Source organism: Molossus molossus, unplaced genomic scaffold (assembly GCF_014108415.1).
Source record: "Molossus molossus isolate mMolMol1 unplaced genomic scaffold, mMolMol1.p scaffold_m16_p_10, whole genome shotgun sequence".
NCBI classification, from domain to species: domain Eukaryota; kingdom Metazoa; phylum Chordata; class Mammalia; order Chiroptera; family Molossidae; genus Molossus; species Molossus molossus.
In genome coordinates, this window is record NW_023425345.1 from 58,510,622 (window position 1) to 58,530,930 (window position 20,309).

The following is a 20,309-nucleotide window of genomic DNA, read 5'->3' on the forward strand; positions in this document are numbered from 1 at the left end:
TGTGCCTGTCACCATCTTCCTGAGGCCCACTCCTGCTTCCTTTTGATTAATGTTTGCATGACATGTTTTTCTTCATGCTTTTACTATTAGCCTACCATATCATCATACTTATTTGCTTAGTATTATTTTTAATACTTACTTTATTAGTAAGGAAAGGAAAAGATTGTATGCTGTGATGTCTAAGATTTGTGGTAAGAATAAATCTTCTAATTATGAAATTAAGAAGAAATTAGAAATTTTTACTAATTTTGTTGCTGCATCTCAAACTGCAAAAGTATAACCATAGTATGTGATGAGTGCTTAGTTAAGATGAGAAAGTCTTTTAAATTGATGGGTGTAAGACATGAAGAGAAAGTGCGTGTGTGTATGTTTTTGTGTGTGCCGGGTCTGTACATAAGGTTTGGTATTATCCATGGTTTCAGACACCCACCGAGGAGTCTTAGAATATGTCTCCTACAGATATGAGAGGACCGCTGTAATTCCATTTAGGTCCCTTTACATTCACTCCAGCAATAATATAATTGTCTTAAATACATGTTTTTTGTTTTTTGTTTTAAATGTCCATGCTACCAAAAGATATTTATAGATTTAATGCAATCCCTATCAAAATACCAATGGCATTTTTCACAGAACTAGAACAAATAATTAAAAAATTTATATAGAATCACAAAAGACCTTGAATAGCATAGCAATCTTGAGAAGAACAAAGTTGGAGGTATCATGTTACCTGTTATCAAACTATACGGCATGGCCATAGTAGCCAAAACAGCACAGTAATGGAGTAAAAACAGCCATACAGGTTAATGGAACAAAATAGAGAGCCAAGAAATAAATCCATGCATATATAGTCAAGTAATCTACGACAAAGGAGGCAAGGATATATAATGGGGTACAGACAGTCTATTCAATAAATGGTGTTGAGAAAATTGGACAGATACATGTGAAAAAAATGAGACCAGACCACCAACTTAAACCATACAAAAGAATAAACTCAAAATAGATTAAAGATAAATGTAAAACCTGAAACCATAAAACTCATAGAAGAAATTATAGGCAGCAAATGTTCTCACATTTTTCTTAGTAATATTTTTTTCTGATAAATCTCTTAGGACAAGGAAAACAAAAGAAAAATAAACAAATGGGACTACATCAAACTAAAAGGTTTTTGCACAGCAAAAGAAACCATCAAAAAAATGAAAAGACAACCTACTAAGTGGGAGAAGATATTCACCAATGATATATCTGATAAGGAGTTAATATTAAAAATTTAGCCCCGCCAGTGCGGCTCAGTGGATTGAACATTGTCCCGTGGACTGAGAGGTCCCAGCTCGATTCCCCATCAGGACACATGCTCAAGTTGGGGACTTGATCCCTAGTAGAGGGTGTGCAGGAGGCAGCCAATCAATGTTTCTTTCTCACATTGATGTTTCTCTCTCTCTCTCTCTTTCTTCATCTCTTTCTAAAAAAATTAAAAAAAAAAAAATTATGCCCTGACTGGTGTGGCCCAGTGTTTAGAGTGTCAGCCCGTGCACCTTAGGTTTGATTCCTCCTAGTCAAAGGCACGTACTGGGTTGCAGTTTCGATCCAAGGTCCTGGTTTAGGTGTGTTTGGGAGGCAACAAATCGATGTGTCTCTCTCACATTGATGTTTCTGTTTCTTTTTCTCTTTTTCTCATTCTCTCTATTCCTTCCTCCATCCCACCCTTCCACTCTCTAAAAATCAGTAGAAAAAATATCCTCAGGTGAGGATTAACAACAACAAAATTATAAGGAACCCACATAACTTAACATCAAAAAAACAAACTATAATTTAAAAATGGCCAGAGGACCTGAGTAAACACTTCTTCAAAGAGGACATACAGCTAGTCAGTAGACATATGAGAAGATGCTCAACATCACTAATCATCAGAAAAATGCAAATTAAAACCATAAAAAATATCATCTCACATCTGTCAAAATGATTATCATCAATAAATCAACAAACAACCAGTGAAGATGTGGAGAAAAGGAAACCCTTGTGCACTGTTGTAAGAATGCTGATTGATGTAGCCACTGTGGAAAATAGTATAGAAGTTCCTTCCAAAATTAAAAATACAACTACCTATGACCCAGCAATTCCACTTCTTATATTTCTCTGAAGAAATTCAAAACACTAATTCAAATATATATATATGCACCCTTATTTAATTACAGCATTATTTACAATAGCTAAGATATGGAAACAACCTAAGTGTCCATCAATAGATGAGTGGGTAAAAAAGAAGTTGTACATAGATACAGGGGAATATTATTTGGTCATTAAAAATAGATTTTTACTATTTGTGACTCATGGATAGACCTAGAGGGTATTATACTAAGTGAAATAAGTCAGAGAAAGACAAATACCATATGATTTCACTTATATGTGGAATCTAAAGAACAAAATAAATAAACCAAACAGAAAAATATTGTCTTAAATATCTACATACATAAGAACCATGTAGAACAATGTTATAATTTTTGCTTCAAGTGTCAAACATAGTTTGAAAAACATAGAGAACAGTTTATTATATTTACCCATATTTGTACTCTTTGCCTTTTCGTTTCTGCATTCCTTATGTTGCAAGAGTCCTTGTTTTATCATTATTTTACTGTTTGAAGATATTTCCTTAGCTGTTCTTTTATTTTATTGTTTTAAAGAAATTTTTTTTTTCTTTAATGATTTGAGAGAGAGAAGAAAGCAGAGAGAGAGAGATAGAAACATCAATGAGAGAGAACATCGATTGGCCGCCTCCTGCATGCTGCCCGCCAGAGATTGGGCCTACAACCTGGTCATGTTCCCTGACTGGGAATCGAACTGGAGACCTCTTGGTGCATGGGTGGACACTCAACCACTTAGCCACACTGACCGGGCTCCTTTTAGTGTAGTTCTGCTTATGACAAATTATCATAGTTGCTGAATATGAGTATGTCTTATTAATACTTTCATTCTTGAAGTATTATTCCTCTGGGTAGAATTCTTGGATGAGTCTTCTTTGAAACTGGCCTTGACGTTTAAAAGGAAAATGTTGTGCCACTTGCTTCTGGCACTCATAGATTTGAATAAGAAATTTGATGACATTGAAATTGTTGTTCTCCTATAGCTAATGTGTCGTTTCTCTCCAACTGCTTTTAAGAATTTTTTTTGTCTTAAGTTTTATAAAGTTTGATGATGATGTATTTTGGCATGAATTTCTTTGAGCTCATCGTATTTGGTCTTCACTCAGATTTATTGTTTATGTCTTTACTCAAATTTTGGAAGGTCTCATTCACTGTTTCTTAAAATATTTTTTCTACCCCTCCCCATCTTTTTCCATGTTTTCTGGAACTCCAATGACATGGATTTTAGATATTTTATTATTGTTTCATAGATCCCTGATGTTCTGTTCACTTTTTTTCAGTCTATTTTCTTTGTTGTTCAGATTTGGTGATTTCTATAGTCCTATTTTAAGTTTACTGCCCCCCCCCACCTTGTCATATTCATTCTGCTATTGAGCCCATCCATCCAATGAGTTTCAAATTTGTATTAAATCTTTCAGTTGAAAAAGTTCCATTTGAATCTACTTTATAGCTTCCATTTCCCTGCTGAGACTTTCTATTTTTTCATTTGCTTTAAGCATTTTTTGTGATTGCTCTTTGAAGCATTTTTATGATAAGTACTTCGAAATTCGTGCCAGATACTTCTAACATCAATGTCATCTGGGTGTTGGCCTCTGTCATCTTTTCTAATTCTTGTTGATATTTTTCCGGTTTTTGGTACGATGAGTGATTTTTTTTCTTGTATCTTTAACATTTTGAGGTTTATGTTATGAGACTCTAGGCCTTATTTAATCCTCAGGTTTTAGGAGGGGTTCACCAACACTGTTTCAATTGGGGGAAAGTTCTGTTTCACTGGTTGGTGGGTGAAAGTCTAGGCTCCCCACTCACTCTTCTTAACCATGGGGTGGGTGGGATGCTCGTTACCACTGGAAGGAGATGGGTACCCAGGCTCCCCCTTTGCTTCTGCTGACTGTATCCCACAGGGAGAAAAAATGTCTTACCACCAGGTAAGGAGGAAAACCTATGCTCTTTTCTTGGCCTCTGCTGACATCACATGAGAGGAGGGGGTACCCCATCACTTCAATATGAGGGTGAAAGTAATGACATGCCTTCGACTGACACCCTAGTGGGGGGTTGTTGTGAGGGCTACCTCATTACTGCTGGGTGGTGGTGAAAGTACCAGCTATATGCTTGTACTTCTCTGACGCCGCCCTGGCTGACTGGGCAACTGGTTACTTCCTGATGGGGGATAGAATTCTTTTCACTTAGCCTCCTCTGATACAACACTGGTGGGTGGAGGTGGGAGGGTGCTTCCTTACTGTTATACAAGGCTGATAGTCTAGGTTTTCTCTTGGCCTTTGCTGTAGAGGTTAAGAAGGTTATTTTTTTTTCTCTGCACTGTTTGTCAACAGTAGGGTGGTTATTATAAAAATAAATAAACAAATAAAAGATTTCTGTCCTACTGCCCCTTTCCTGATTCTCTGGCAAGATAAACAGCAGGTTTTCTTGAGGCTTTAATTTTCTGCATTTATTGACATTTCTGGGTTTCAGCTTCTTTAATACTTAGTTCAGAACATATAGGAATGAAAAAGCAAGCCAGGGAACTCGCCTTTGTAATTTCTTGAGTCTTGAAGTCTCTAATTGATTTGTCTGCTTTCTTCTCTCCCTCTTTAAGAGTGTTCTTATATTTATTTTTTATTTAAATATAATATACAATAGTTTTAGCTTTATTTAACAGGAAAACCGAGGCATATAGATTTACTCCTGCTCTTGGGAATATGATCTTTCAAGGGTTAGGCTCATCGCATTTCTCGTTCCTATTTCCAGAACTCCAAAGAAGGCATTTCCATCAGGTAAATATACTCCCTGTAATTTCTTGTCTCTAGAATTCTCACTTGGTAATAAGCTTACGTAGCTAAGTATAAAGGTTGCTACAAGAATCAGAGATTTGAACATACAGCGAGATTTCAGAGGGGATGATAGGACTGTGTAGTGGGAGGGTGGTATCTAGCATGGTTTTCCCAGCTTCCATCAAGATTTCTGTGCCACAGAATGACATGGCACCAGTAGCATGTCCAAATCTGAAGGGCAGTGCCACTGGTGTCCCAGTGGTGATGATTTTGTAAAGATTATGACGATTATTGACTTGATTCCTAAAGATACTTCCTATATCTTTTCGGCACTTTATTTCCATTTTAAGATTATTGATTTAAATGTATACTACTAATTTCACTGGGTAAAGTTTCCTATATTCTTTTTTTTTTTTTTTTGACATTTTAATCACTTATTTTCCTTTAATCTACAAAAATAGATGTATCAAATATTTATTAACAGTTGGCAAGAGAGACTTCAGCGGCTCCCAGAGTATGGTTCATAATTCACTGTTCCAAAAATGAATAGGCTGAGTGATGAGTTCTCATATGTCACTCTCCACCTAAAAATAATGTGTAGTTAGAACAGGTGAAATACCATAAAGACAGAATCTCCATTTTTCTTATAGTTCCTGTAAGATAGATACAATTTCAGAAACAAACAAACAAGATATCAACAACAACCAACAAATGTTTTTTTTTTTTCCTCACCCGAGGATATTTTTCCATTTTTTTGTATAGATAGAGTGGGAGGGAGAGAGAGGAAGGGAGAGAGAGAGAGAAACATCGACGTGAAGGGACACATCGAGTGGCTGCCACCCGCATGACCAACCAGGGCCGGGGACAAACTGCAACCGAGGTACGTGCCCTTAGCGGGAACCGAACCCGGGTCTCTCCAGACCGCAGGCCGACACTCTAACTGCTAAGCCAAACTGGCCAGGGCCCAACAAATGTTTTTTGCCAGGTCTCTTCACTTACTATATTCCTAGCTATAATTTTGTGTAACTCATTCCTTTCGCCAAGATAGTTTAGCTGTAGACTGTAGAAAACTTGACCTCCTTAAGCCTGTGAGAGTCCTAGTCTTTTGCCTAAATCATTGGGAGAATTCTCTGCTTTGAAAGGAAATAAATTATTATTAACCCTTACATTTATTTTTAAAAAATATAATGAAAATAGAGTTTTAATATAGAATAGCTTGTTCAAATCATCCCTATCCAAAGTATGATAAAATAGAAAATGATTCAATCATTTTAATTACGACCTTGTCTTAATATCTAAATGGTAAACTCTATGGCCTTGAAAGAGTATGAATTATATGATGGTTAAGGAATTGTTTATATTCAAAACATGTATTTCAAAGCAGTTCAAACATACATAATATGTTCAATTTATAATTACCTTGATGTGTATATAACTAAAAGCATCTATTTGCATTTTAAAATTCCCAAGGACCTTATCATTAAAGTTCTTGTTTTTTTCACCTGAACAATGTAGTTAAAAATATTTCTAGAGAGAAAAGCCAGGAAGATGGCAGTGGGCAGGACTGGAGGGAGGGTGAGTGTGTGAGAGAGTGTGAGTGGATGTGAAGGTGGACGAGCAAACCCGTGCAGTGCAGAGCCACGGAGCAGAAGGTTCCTGTGCTGTGGACAAAGCAGCCGGCTACCACGGTAAGTGGCCCTTCAGGAAGCTTCTCTCTGCGCTGTGGGGAGGTCCCACCATTTTGAAAGATCCTGGGTCTTCCCTGGGAGGAGGCAGTGGGAGCAGCTAGGGCCCAGCAACCTGAGCCCACCAGCACACCTGGTACCATTGGACCAGTGGACACTCTGTGTCAACACAGACCAGGGCACAGTAGTGGAGCTCTCAAGGTGCCGGTCGTGGAAGACGCAGGCAGTCCGGAGCCCAGCACCATCCCCACTAGTAGCAGCCTGATCAGAGTCAAAATATATCCCCAGCAACAGAGGCTGGGGAGCAGACATCCATCCCAGGCAACAAAAGCACAGACCAGCAGCTGAGACCCATCCCCCGAAACTACAGCAAAAGCTAAGCAGGAGTTGAGCCCCACAGGGCAGCAGCACTCCCCAGCCACCAGCAGCGGGACCTGGGGCTCCACAGAGGCCTGTGCAGTCCAGTAGCCCACAAGAGCAGTGGGAAGCCAGAGCTCGAGAGAGACTGATGTGATCCACCTGCAGGGTGCAGGGGCACCAGAGAGGCCTGCAAAATCCAGCAGGGACTGTGCCATCCAGTTACCCTTGGGACCTGCGGGGTGCTGAAGCACCAGAGAGGCCTGTGTGACCCAGCAGGGACTATGCCATCCAATTACCTGTGGGACCTGCAGAGTGCTGAAGTACCAGAGAGGACTGTGTGACCCAGCAGCCCATAACATAGGCATAGAGCCAGGTCCCCAAAGGAACTGTGCCATCCAGTTACCCATGGGACCTGCAGGGTGCGACCCAGATGCACACAAGATAGGCTCAGAGGATGTGAAAATGGAGGTGGAGTGAATAGAAGCTATGCAGAAGATCTCCCAGAACCAAACAGGAATTACAACTAGAATAAAGACAAATCCTCAGAAAAAAAACAACAGAAAAGCAGCAGGACAGGACCATATAACCAGGGACACTGGTAGGATCTGGGGAGGCACAAAAGGGTGGCAAGCTGGGAGCCCACGGACAGTAGCAGTCTTAGCTGTGAGCAGCCCCCTTGGGGAATAAAGACCAAGCCTGCTCCACAGCACACAGAGCTGGGACAGAGTGCTAAGATAGCCATAGCCACTCACCTGGGAGCTACAGCAGAGGGAGGGCAGACTAGGCTGAAACTGTCGGGACACCTGGGATTTGGAGGGCACTCAGAGTTTTTGTTAAGTTGCGGCCACAAAGGACAGTGGCCAGGGTGCTCCTTTCCAGAGCTGTGGAGAAATGCAGCAGCCCCCTCCCCTCTCGAAGATTCAGCCATTCCCAGGTGAGGCAAAGAAATGCAAATTGTGGCTCATTAATAACCAGCATCTATCCCACCCTCTGGAAATCCTCTTATGCAGAACACCAGGGCTACATTCCAAGGCACTGAGTAACTGAGACTACTAGCCACCAGGAAAAAGCTAGAGGAAAACTTAACCTTTCCTGGGCTTGCAAATCTACCCAGGAAAGTAAGACTTGAGAGTGGTGTTTAACGTGGGCCCACCCAGTCTCATCCAAACCCAGTAGAGAGAGAGCCACAAACAGCAAAACACTAACACCCACAGGGAAAATTTGGAAGGTTCCAAAACCCACTGAGATAGCCAAAATGGTGAAACAAAGAAACAACCCCAAATGAAAGAACAAGAGAACTCTATCGAAGATGAGATGACTGAAATGCAGCTAAGCAAATGATCAGAGGTAGAGTTCAGAGCCATGATCTTGAGGAAGCTCAACAGCACGAGTAAGGACATGAGCACCATGAGTAAAGATATAGAAACATTGAAAATCAACAAAGAGGAAATGAAGAATGACATAGCAGAAGTTAAGAACACATTGGAAGGACTAACAAGCAGGGTAGAGGAAGCTGAGGACTGGATCAGTGAATTAGAAGTCTGGGTAGAAAAATCAACCAATCAGAAAACCAAAAGGATAAAAGCAATTAAAAAACAGGAAGAGAGCTTAAGAAAACTGTGGGACAAGTGGAAACGTCATAACATTCACATCATAGGAGTCCCCGAGGAGAAAGAATGTGGGCAAGGGTTAGAGAATATATTTGAAGAAATAGTGACAGAAAATTTTCCTAATTTGGTGAAGGAAGAAGGCATTCAAGTTCAAAAAGCACAGAGAGCCCCAAGTGAGAAGAACCCAAACAGGCCCACACCAAGATACTGCAATTAAAATGCCAAAAATTTAAGACAAAGACAGAATCCTAAAGGCAGCAAGAGATAAACAACAGGTTACCTACAAAGGAAACCCCATAAGGCTCTCAGCTGACTTCTCAACAGAAACACTACAGGCCCGAAGGGAGTGGCATGAAGTCATCAAGGTCATGAAAAACAAGGATCTGAATCCAAGACTATTCTATCCAGCAAGGCTATCATTCAAATTAGAAGGTCAAATAAAGAGCTTTCCAGACAAAAAAAAAAAAAAAGGCTAAGGGAATATCTTAACAGCAAACCAGTACTGCAAGATATGGCAAAAAGGCTGCTGTAATTAGTAGAAAAAATAGGAAGAAAAATGTAACCACACTAAACAAAAATGGCAATAAATAAGTACATATCTATTAGCACTTTAAATGTTAATGGTTTGAATGCTCCAATAAAAAGACACAGAGTAACTGACTGCATAAGAAAGCATACTCACTTATATGTTGTTTACAAGAGGCCCACCTCACATCAAAAAACTCACAGAGGTTGAAAGTGAAGGGATGGAAAAAAATCTTTCAAGCAAACAGAAAGGAAAAAAAGAGCTGGGGTAGCAATATTCATATCTGATGAAGTAGATTTCAAAATGAAGACTATAACTAGAGACAAAGAGGGCCACTACATAATATTGAAAGGATCTATCCAACAGAAAGATATAACCTTGGTAAACATATATGAACCCAATATAGGAGCACCAACATATATTAAAAATCTTCTGGAGGATTTCAAAGGAGAAATAAACAGCAATACAATCATAGCAGGGGAATTCAATACCCTGCTGACATCACTGGATAGATCCTCTAGATAAAAAATTAACAAGGAAACACAGACTCTAAATAATGTGCAGATCAAATGGATTTCATAGATATCTACAGAGAATAACACCCCAAAACTGCAGTACTCACATTCTTCTCAAGTGCAAATGTGACATTCTCAAAGATAGACCACATGTTAGGGCACAAGCTAAGTCTCTACAAGTTCAAAAAGTTTGAAATCATATCAAGCATCTTCTCAGACTACAATGACATGCAACTAGAAATCAACTGCAACAAGAACGTGCAAAGATATTTGAAACATGGAGGCTAAATAGCATGTTATTGAACAATGAATGGGTTACCATGGAGATCAAAGAAGAAATTAAAAACTTCCTGGAAATCAATGAAAATGAACACACAACAACACAAAATCTATGGGATGCAGCAAAAGCAATTCTGAGAGGTAAGTTTGTAGCACTGCAGGCCTATCTCAAGAAGCAAGAAAATTTTCTAATAGACTATCTAACCTCAAACCTAAGGAACTGGAAAGCAAACCAAAAGAAAATCCCAGAGCAAGTAGAAGGAAGGGAATCGAAAGATCAAAGGAGAAATAAATGACATGGAGACCAAAAAAACAACTCAAAGGATCAATGAAACAAAGAGCTGGTTCTTTGAAAAGATCAACAAGATTGATGGACCCCTAGCTAGACTCACCAAGAAACAAAGAGAGAAAACCCAAATACACAAAATCAGAAATGAAAGAGGAGAAGTAACAACTTACACCACAGAAATACAAAGGATTGTTAACAAATATTATGAACAATTATACGGCAACAGATCTGACAATCTAAGCGAAATGGACAAATTTCTAGAAACACAGTCTCCCAACACTAAACCGGGAAGAGATAGAAAACGTGAACAGACCAATAACAACAGAAGAAATTGAAGATGTAATCAAGACTCTCCCAGCAAACAAAAGCCCAGGCCCTGACGGCTTCATGGGGGAATTTTACCGAACATTCAAAGAACTAATACCCACTCTTCTCAAACTATTACCAAAAATTCAAGAAGAAGGAAGACTTCCAAACCTGTTTTATGAGGCCAGAATAATTCTAATTCCAAAACCAGAAAAAGACACCACAAAGAAAGAAAACTAAGGGCCAATATCCCTGATGAACATAGATGCCAAAATCCTGAACAAATTTCTAGCAAATCGGATCCAGCAATACATCAAAAAAATTATTCACCATGACCAAGTGGGATTCATTCCAGGGATGCAAGGCTGGTACAATATTCGCAAATCAATAAATGTGATACACCACATAAATAAAATGAAAGATAAAAAATCATATGATCATATCAATAGACACTGAAAAAGCATTAGACAAAATCCAGCACCCATTTCTGATAAAAAATGCTCAGCAATGTGGGAATAGAGGGATCATATCTCGACATAATAAAGGCCATATATGAAAGACCTACAGCCAACATCATACTCAATGGTCAAAAACTAAAAGCATTTCCCTTAAGAACAGGACAAAGGCAAGGATGCCCACTTTTGTCACTCTTATTTAACATAGTACTGGAAGTCTTAGCCACAGCAGTTAGACATGAAGAAAAAATAAAAGGGATCCAAATTGGAAAGAAGGAAGTGAAACTGTCATTATTCACAGATGACATGGTACTATACGTAGAAAACCCCAAAGACTTCATCAAAAATTTACTAGAGTTAATAAATAAATTTGGCAAAGTAGCAGGATACAAAATTAACATCAATAAATCGATGGCATTCCTATACACCAATGAACTCACAGAAAGAGAAACTAAGAAAACAATTCCATTTACCATCGCAGCAAAAAAATTAAGATACCTAGGAATAAACTTAACCAAAGAAATAAAGGAACTATTCACAGAAAACTACAGGTCGTTGAAAAAGGAAATAGAGGAAGATATAAAAAAATGGAAGCACATACCTTGTTCATGGATTGGAAGAATTAACATCATTAAAATGTCCAAACTACCCAAAGAAATCTATAGATTCAGTGCAATCCCCATCAAAATACCAAAGACATACTTCACAGAACTAGAACAAATACTTCAAAAGTTCATATGGATCCAAAAAAGACCTTGAATAACCACAGCAATCTTGAAAAAGAAGAACAAAGTTGGAGGAATCACATTACCAGATTTCAGGTTATACTACAATGCCAATGTAATCTAAACAGCCTGGTACTGGCACAAGAACAAGCATATAGACCAGTGGAACAGAACAGAGAACTCAGAAATGGACCCAAGGCAATATGCTCAATTAATATTTGACAAAAGTGGCAAGAGCATATAGTGGAGTAAAGCCAGCCTCTTTAATAAATGGCGTGGGGAAAATTGGACAGCTACATGCAAAAAAATGAAACTAGACCATCAACTTACACCATACACAATAATAAACTCAAAATGAAGAAAAGACTTAAACGTGACTCATGAATCCATAAAAATTTTAGAAGAATATGTAGGCAACAAAATTTCAGACATCATATGCAGCAGAATTTTCACTGATACATCACCTAAGGCAACAGAAACAAAGGAGAAAATGAACACACGGGACTACATCAAACTGAAAAGCTTGTGTACAGCAAAAGATACAATCATCAAAATGGAAAGGCAACCCACTGCATGGGAGAGCATAATTGCCAATGATATATCAGATAAGAGGTTAATTTCCAATATATATAGAGTGCTCAACTCAGTCAAAGGAAAACATAGGACCCAATTAAAAAATGGGCAGAGGAACTAAATAGACACCTCTCCAAACAGGACATACAAATGGCCAAGAGACCTATGAAGAAATGCTCAATATCATTAATCATCAGAGAGATGCAAATTAAAACAACAATGAGGTATCACCTCACACCTGTGAGAATGGCTGCCATCAACAAATCATCAAACAACAAGTGTTGGCGAGGGTGTGGAGAATAATGGACTCTAGTACACTGCTGGTGGGAATGCAGACTGGTGCAGCCACTGTGGAAAACAATATGTTGTTACATCAAAAAGTTAAAAATAGAACTTCCATTTGACCCAGTGATCCCACTTCTATGAATAAACCCTAAGAAGCCTGAAACATCAATCAGGAAGAATATATGTACCCCCATGTTCATAGAAGCACTATTTACAATAGCTAAGATCTGGAAACAGCCCAAGTGTCCACCAGTAGACGAATGGATAAAAAAGCTGTGGTACATATACACAATGGAGTACTATGCAGCAGTAAGAAAGATCTCTTATCCTTTGAGACGACATGGAGGGACCAGGAAAGTATCATCCTACGTGAAACAAGGCAAACAGAAAAAGACAAGTATCATATGATCTCACTTATTTGTGGAATATAATGAACATAACAGTCTGAGGAATGGGGAGTCCCAGAAGCGTGGAAGTGGGGTACAGACTGACAATCCCCAGAAGAGGGAGTGGAGGGGAGAGATAAACTACAGAACTTATATGCATGTACGCATGAACAATGGACATGGACAACAAAGCTGGGGAGAGAGCGGGGAGGGAGAGGTTGGGGGGCATCAGTGGGTGAAAAACAAGAAACATCTGTAACAAAAATAAATAAATTAATTACAAAAATATTTCCAGAAAAAAATACTTTAATGATCCCTTGGAATTGGCAATACTTTCACCTAAAACTTAATTAATATTAATTCTCTGGCCCTAGGAAAAACAATTTATTGAGTAATATTGTGTCGTAAATTGCAAAGAGATTAATTTGACGAGCTTATAGACAAACTTTTAAAGACCCTATCACCTGTCTTATGCCTAGCCTAACTCAAATACACTCCAGCAGTACAAGCCCCTCCTATCATGAATTACATCTGTGTAAATGAAGCCCACACAGGAGGAAGAAGAAAGCCTGGTAAGAAATTCTTCAAAATATAAACTGAAAACAAATATATTTATAAATAGTTTCATCTGATGGTGAGTACCCACACTATCTTTTTAAGAATAGGCTCATATAATCATACTTCTGCTTGTGCTGTGGCATGAAGCAGTATTTTGTGCATATGATTGAGGGCAGGAGGATGTTGGGATGTGTCAGTATGCTACTAAAGAATTTATACTATACACGGATAGTATAAAAAGAATGATGCTGAGCAATAAAGATAGCACAGTAGTCAATGTTCAGAATTCCTGAAAGGACTTAAGAAGTAACACAAACACATAAAAATACTTTAACATGTATTTATTGAGGTACAGTTGGTATAGAAAGAACTGTACCTATTTAATATATATAGTTTGATGAGTTTAGACATATGCAAACACCTATGTTTCTAAGAGTACAAACAAGGTAAGAGACATAACCAAACCTCTCAGAGTTTCTTTGTGGGCCTTTGTTTTCGTTTGTTCCACTTTTTTTGGGGGGGGGGGGGCGGCAGGGAGGTAAGAACACTTAACATGAGATTTACCTTCTTCACAAATTTGTGAAGTGCAACATACCCTATTATGAAGTGTAGGCACTGTGCTACATGGCAGATTTCTATAGCTTATTCATCTAACATAACTGAAACGATACCCTCTGATAAACAAGTCCCCAGTTTCCTACTCCATCCCCCCAACCCCGACCCTGGCAATTCTGTTTCCCGCTTCTACGAGTTTGACTATTTTAGAGACTTCAAATAGTGGAATCGTGCAGTATTTGTCCTTTTGTGACTGGCTTTTTCACTTAGCATCATGTCCTGCAGGTTCTTCGGTGTGTTCACTGATGGCAGCATTTTCATCTTTCTTAAGGTTGAATAATATCCCACTGTATGTATAGACCACCTTTTCTTGAAGCACTTGATGGACCCTTGGGATGTTTCTATATCTTGGCTTTTGTAAACAGTGTTGCAATATACATGGGAGTGCAGATATCTCTTCAAGATCCTGCTTTCAATATTTTTATATATAGCCAGAAGTGGGATTTTTGGATCATATGGTAGTTATAATTTTAATATCTTGTGTAATCTTCATACTGCTTTCCATAGCTTTGACATAATTTTACATTCCCACCAACAGTGTACAATGGTTCCAATTTCTGTGTAAACTTGACACTTATCTTAAAATTTATTCATGTTTTTATTAGTTTCCCTCAGCATAACAAACATCTTTGAATTGTTTCAGCAGAACAACAATCTGAATATAAAAGTATTATTAATTCAACAAAAAATTGAAAATGAGGCAGGAATGATGGCAATCCAAGTTGTTCAGGGCCAAAGCATCTGAAAAAATGTGATCTACAAATTAGGAGGTAGACTATGAGTCCATTGAATTTGAAGGTCAAAACAGAGATTGGAAAACAGAACATTAATAGTGTTTGTTGGTTGTTAATGTAGATTCAACAAGATTTTAAAAGACTACAAAATCGGCCATTTGGAAACAGAAATAAGAGAGAAAATCAAGACATGTGGGGCTTTTGGAGATGGAAAAGAAACTGCTTCTCTATTGCACATAATGAAAGAGAAGATTTTGAAAAAGCTTTGAGAGACATGTGTCAGGAAACTCTCATGTAATTAAGCCCCAGGGCAAAGAGGAGATGAAGTATGTGACAAGGAAATCCTCTTGATTGGCTAAAAAGTGTCTCAGCAAATGGAACAGGTAAGGTATACCCCAAACTCAAAATTGCTCTGAATCAATGATTGCTGCATGGCTTCTACTCTTCTACTTCCTGAATAGAAACGTTTGTTGTGGTCGTCTTGTCTTTATGCTAGCATTTAATATTCTTTATGTGAAGGACACACCCAGTCAAGAATATCCACAACCAACCCTGTTGGAGAAATTGTTTCATACCACACAGTGACATTAGACTCTGATTCAGTAACTGGAGAGGATACTGTGTTTTATCCTTTGAGGGAGGCCTTGAATTTTTTCTATATATTAAAGGAAAGGAATAAAACAATATTTGATGACTACAAAAGCAGTCTGTGGTAGGGCACTTAAGGTAAGCGTGGTAGGGTTATCAGACTAAGTCTGGCCAAAGGGATATGGGTGGGAATGGCATATCTCACCACTAGATCTGATCATAAAACTTCTGTGGAGCCCTGTAGCTTTCTCATTGGTGACTTTGAAGAACACATGTTGACATGATGCAACCAACATATAAATAGCCCAAAGGCACTGCATGGAGAACAGGGATCTGGAGAATAGTGTGAGTGAGATGCTAAATCTACGCTTAAGGAATTATGCTAAGTGAAATAAGATGGTGAAAGATAAATACTGAATGATCTCACTTATATGCAGAATATTAAAAAACCAAACTCATGATACAGAGAACAGACTAGCATTTGTCAGCATCTCAGGTGGGGATAGGTTAAAGGGTGAAGGGGGTCAAAATGTATAAACTTCCGTTTACCAGATGAACAAGTTTATGGCTGTAAAGTACAGCACTGCGAGCACTGTTAACCATTCTGTATCGTATATTTGAAAGTTGCTCAGAGATGAGCTCTTAAAAGTTCTCATCACAAGATAAAAAAGAACTATGTGAGGTGATGGACATTAACTAAACTTATTGTGGTAATCATTTTTTCAATATATACTTAAATCATTTTCTTTTATATTTTAAACTAAAACAATGTTACATATCAATAAATGTTTTTTAGAACTTTCATGATTTCAGGGTTTATTTGTTAACACATCACAGTCCATCTTTTCTGACATTTGTAGAAATTGATATGAGAAATGAGGTGCCTAGCTTTCCTGGGCGATTCAGTGGTGGGGGACAGGAGAAACTACTGTTGAAGACTTAGCCAACAGTTAGCATTTCTGCTTTCGGCCAAGATGGAGTAAGTTTACTACTTGAGACACTAAGAATAAAATACATATGTGAGAAAGCAATACGCATGAAATCAGGCAACAAGGACCAGTGATCCCTGAGAGGAGGGAAACCAACAAGGTGAGTCCTGTGAGTTTGTTAGCCTACTGCCTCGAGAGAATGCTCAGGCCATAATGCCACAAGGCAGAGGCCTGCACAGAGGCAGAGCTCCAAAGATGAGTATTTAGCAGGGTACTGACTAAGATACACATATGAAGAACATATTCAAGGCCAGGGAATGAGTCACTCAGAAGGACAGGAGAGCATATTACCTAATGTTTACACAGTACCAGGAATATTGCCTCTTATCACTGTTGAGATTGGAAAACTTCATAATCTTGGGAATTGTGTAAAGTACTCAGAAAGATCTCTCCTTAATAGAGGGAGACTCAACCACCACTTTTTTCCTGACTTACAAATTTTAAAGACAAGACTCAAGTGGATCAAAATGCCACGTAACATAAATCCATGCCAGAAAAAAGTCAAGAATATTTATAGAAATACAAAAATAACCATTACCCAACAAGCTAAAATGGAAAGAATCAGGTATCTGATAAAAGGTTATCTGCATGTAAGGATGCCTGATAATACTATAAAAAATAAGGAGAAAGGCCTTGGTCAGGTAGCTCAGTCGGTTAGAGTATTGTTCTGATGTGCCAAAGTTACAGGTTTCCTGGTCAGGGCACTTACAGGAATCAACCAATGAATGCATGAATAAGTAGAACAACAAATCAATGTTTCTCTCCCTCCAATCAATAAATTAAAAAAAAAATAGTGAGGAGAAAAACCAAATGAATGGAAGTTGAGCCAGAATTAGCATATTGTTAAAATGAGTAGACTAAGCAAGAGTGAGAAATTTTTTTTTTTTACTTGAAAAGAGCATCAGTGGGTTGTGAGATAACTTCAAATTGTATCATTAATATACTTGTCATTGGACTCTTTAATATTTGAGCGGACAATGGCTAAAATTTTTCTAATTTGTTCAATCCTGCAGATCAACGAAGCATAGTGCATAGTGACCCCCAGAAATATGAACAATACTACACCAAGGCACATCATAATCAAATTGCTCAATACCAAGGATAAAGCCATTTCTTAAAAGCAGCCAGAGGAAAAATACATGTAATGTGCATGGGAACCAAGAAAATGATCCAGCAGAGTTCTCATCACGAACAATGTGTGGGGACACAGAAGTTAGTTAGGGCATTATCTTTGAAGTTCAACCTAGAATTCTGTGTCTAATGATGATATGTGTCATAAATTGAGAAATAAACTCACAGACATAAAAAGTTGATAGGATTAATTACCAACAGACCTACAGTATGAGAAATATTAATGTCCTTTAGACAGAAGAAAAATGATACAAGGTGGGAATATGGATCTGCAAAAAAAAAAAAGAAAAAAGAAAAAGAAAAGCACCAGATCATTAATGGGAAGGGTTCGAGTAACAAAAATGATTGCATGTTTACAAAGTCAAACTATGAAACAAAGTAAATTCAAAGAAGGCTCGTGTTTCTTCCAACTTATTCCTTTCTTCCCTCTCTTCTGCAGCTAGCTGTGTAAATTTCGATTAATTTACATTTATCTTTTCATTGTTTCTTTTGGAAAATATAGTATATGTTTATGTAGAACGTGTGTATATACATGGGTGGACAAAAGTAGGCTTACATTGTAATACGAAGTAATAATACACTAATTAATAAACAAAATACAAGAATAAGCTCTGTTTCAGGTCCTCATAACTGTAAGCCTAATTCTGCCCTACCCTGTATGTAAATCTAGGCAAAGAACAGCTTCAAGATTTCCTTTCTCATTCCCTTCTATCACCACCCTGCAGGAGACAACCGGCCAAGGTGTGACTTTTAACTGCATGCTGAAAGTCCAGACTGAATTCATACAAGTGCGTCCATAAAATTAATCACCAAGATACTTTCGGATGATCCCAGCCCGGTTTTTTTTCTCACCATGTATTTCATGTTGGCCGCAGGGGGCTGGACTTGGCGCCGCAATTCATTGTGAGCATCAACACACTGGTCTATGAAACTCTTGTCTTTGATGGAAGGGACGCTGAACCGCTTACTGGTTACCAGACAGAAACCTAAGGTCCATAAGCAACTCAATTTATTCCACAGAACCATGGCAAGATGTAGAGGATGCTCTGGCTGCGGGGACTCCTAACGGCTCAGACAGCTATTCCTTGGGGAGCCTGGGAACTACATTCTCTGGGGGTTCCATCCTCCTGCGCAGAGGCGGTCGCGGGGATGCGCAGCAAACTGGGCCCCAGGGGCGGGGCCAGGACGGAGGCCGAACAGGCAGCAGGAGTCGCTGGCCAGAATCCCCTGGGCTGCAGAAGAAAGCCTTGAGTTGCCCTCTGGTACAGAGTTTAAACCTTCCTGAAGGCGCTTTCTGTGGACCTAATCTGGAATCACTGCTAAAGGCGCCTGGATTGTAATCTAGATTGTAACATGCAGGCAGCACCGTGTTATGTAAAAGAAGGACATGTGTTAGATGCTGACAATGGACCAGACCCGTGCAAAATCCTGAATGTGAGTTTGATAGACTCAGCTTCTGTGTTTTGCTCATCGTATTGCTTGTTTCCTCAGAGACTGGGACTAAAGCAAGCATATACTGGATAGTGTGATTCTAAATTATTTTGTCAAAATTTTAATAATTTTATAATTTGCTTGTTTTCATACCTAAAGAGAATGACTTCCTAGAAAGGTAAAAATAGACACATGGAAAGTGTAGTGAAGTAATTTCTCTGGACAAAATCTCTTCTTCTTGATACTTAAGTTTGGAACACATCTATATTTTTGGTGACTAGGGAATTTCAGATAAAGGACTGATTTAGTTGGTATACTGAAGACTAGCTTAGAGTACATTTGATTGCTTATTTTACTTACATTGCAATATAAATCATCTTCATTTGGTTTCATGTTTTAAACCCATCATATCAGTAATATTATTGTTCAATAATAAATCAGCATTTTTTTCTGACATTAAATGACCTTTTTCATTGTTTCTGTGTTTTAAATAAATATCTTGATTTGATGATTTGAGGTTGTGTCCAATGCTATTTAATTTAAATGAGCACATATTCACATCTATGGATATTCTAATCAATTAAGCTTGCAACCAAAAAATCCCAAAACTTTGATGCAACTAGACCTTTGTTAATAAAAAGCAGAAAATTCAATGATAAAATGGGGGAAAATACAAGGATCCCAATGGAAATTCTACAGAGCAATAAATATTTTTGTTCTACTATCTGCTAATGGAGAATAGCAATGTATGTGACTTTAACATTACAGTCATAGTCCAAACTGAGCTTCTGCTGCTTCACATCCCAATCCTGATCTTTCCTGAATCTTCACTATCTTAGTTAATGGAAGCTCTATTTTACTTATTTATTTAATCGATTGCTCAGGCCTCAAACTTTTGCAAGTTTTGTTGGCTTTGTTCTTATATTTTTAGACCTTGACCAGTGTTCACCATTTAAAATGGCATCTCCTTGATTTATGGATAAATGCAATGGCTTCCTAGTGGATCTTCCTGCTCCCACTCTTAACTTCTGCATTTGCCCTGACTGGGAATCGAACCACTGACCTCTTAGAGCATGGATCCATGCTCAACCACTGAGCACCCTGTCTGCGCTCTATATCCATTCTTGCTTCATTACAATTTATATTCCATAGAACAGTCAGATGATCCCTTTAAAACATAAGCCTTGCTCTTTTCAAAACTCTCTTCCTTCCCATCACACTTATAAATCTGAAGTCCTAGGTATGGCCTGTAAAGCACTATATAACCTGACCATGGCTCATCTCTGCCGCAAACCTACGTTCTTCCCTGACTCACTCTGCTGCATCGACATCCACCAGTTTGACAAGAATGCTCTCTCCTCAG

At 38.4% G+C, this 20,309-nt stretch overlaps 1 protein-coding gene across 1 annotated transcript in view; it reads right to left on the minus strand.

Moving 5' to 3' along the window:
- GLIPR1L1 (GLIPR1 like 1) overlaps positions 1–18,541 on the minus strand; it is a 41,282-nt gene extending 22,741 nt beyond the window's left edge. The window contains exon 1 of the mRNA XM_036253217.1: positions 18,368–18,541. Coding sequence (XP_036109110.1) covers positions 18,368–18,541 — 174 coding nt within the window. The remainder of the gene's footprint in view (positions 1–18,367) is intronic.
- Between the last annotated feature and the right edge of the window lie 1,768 nt (positions 18,542–20,309).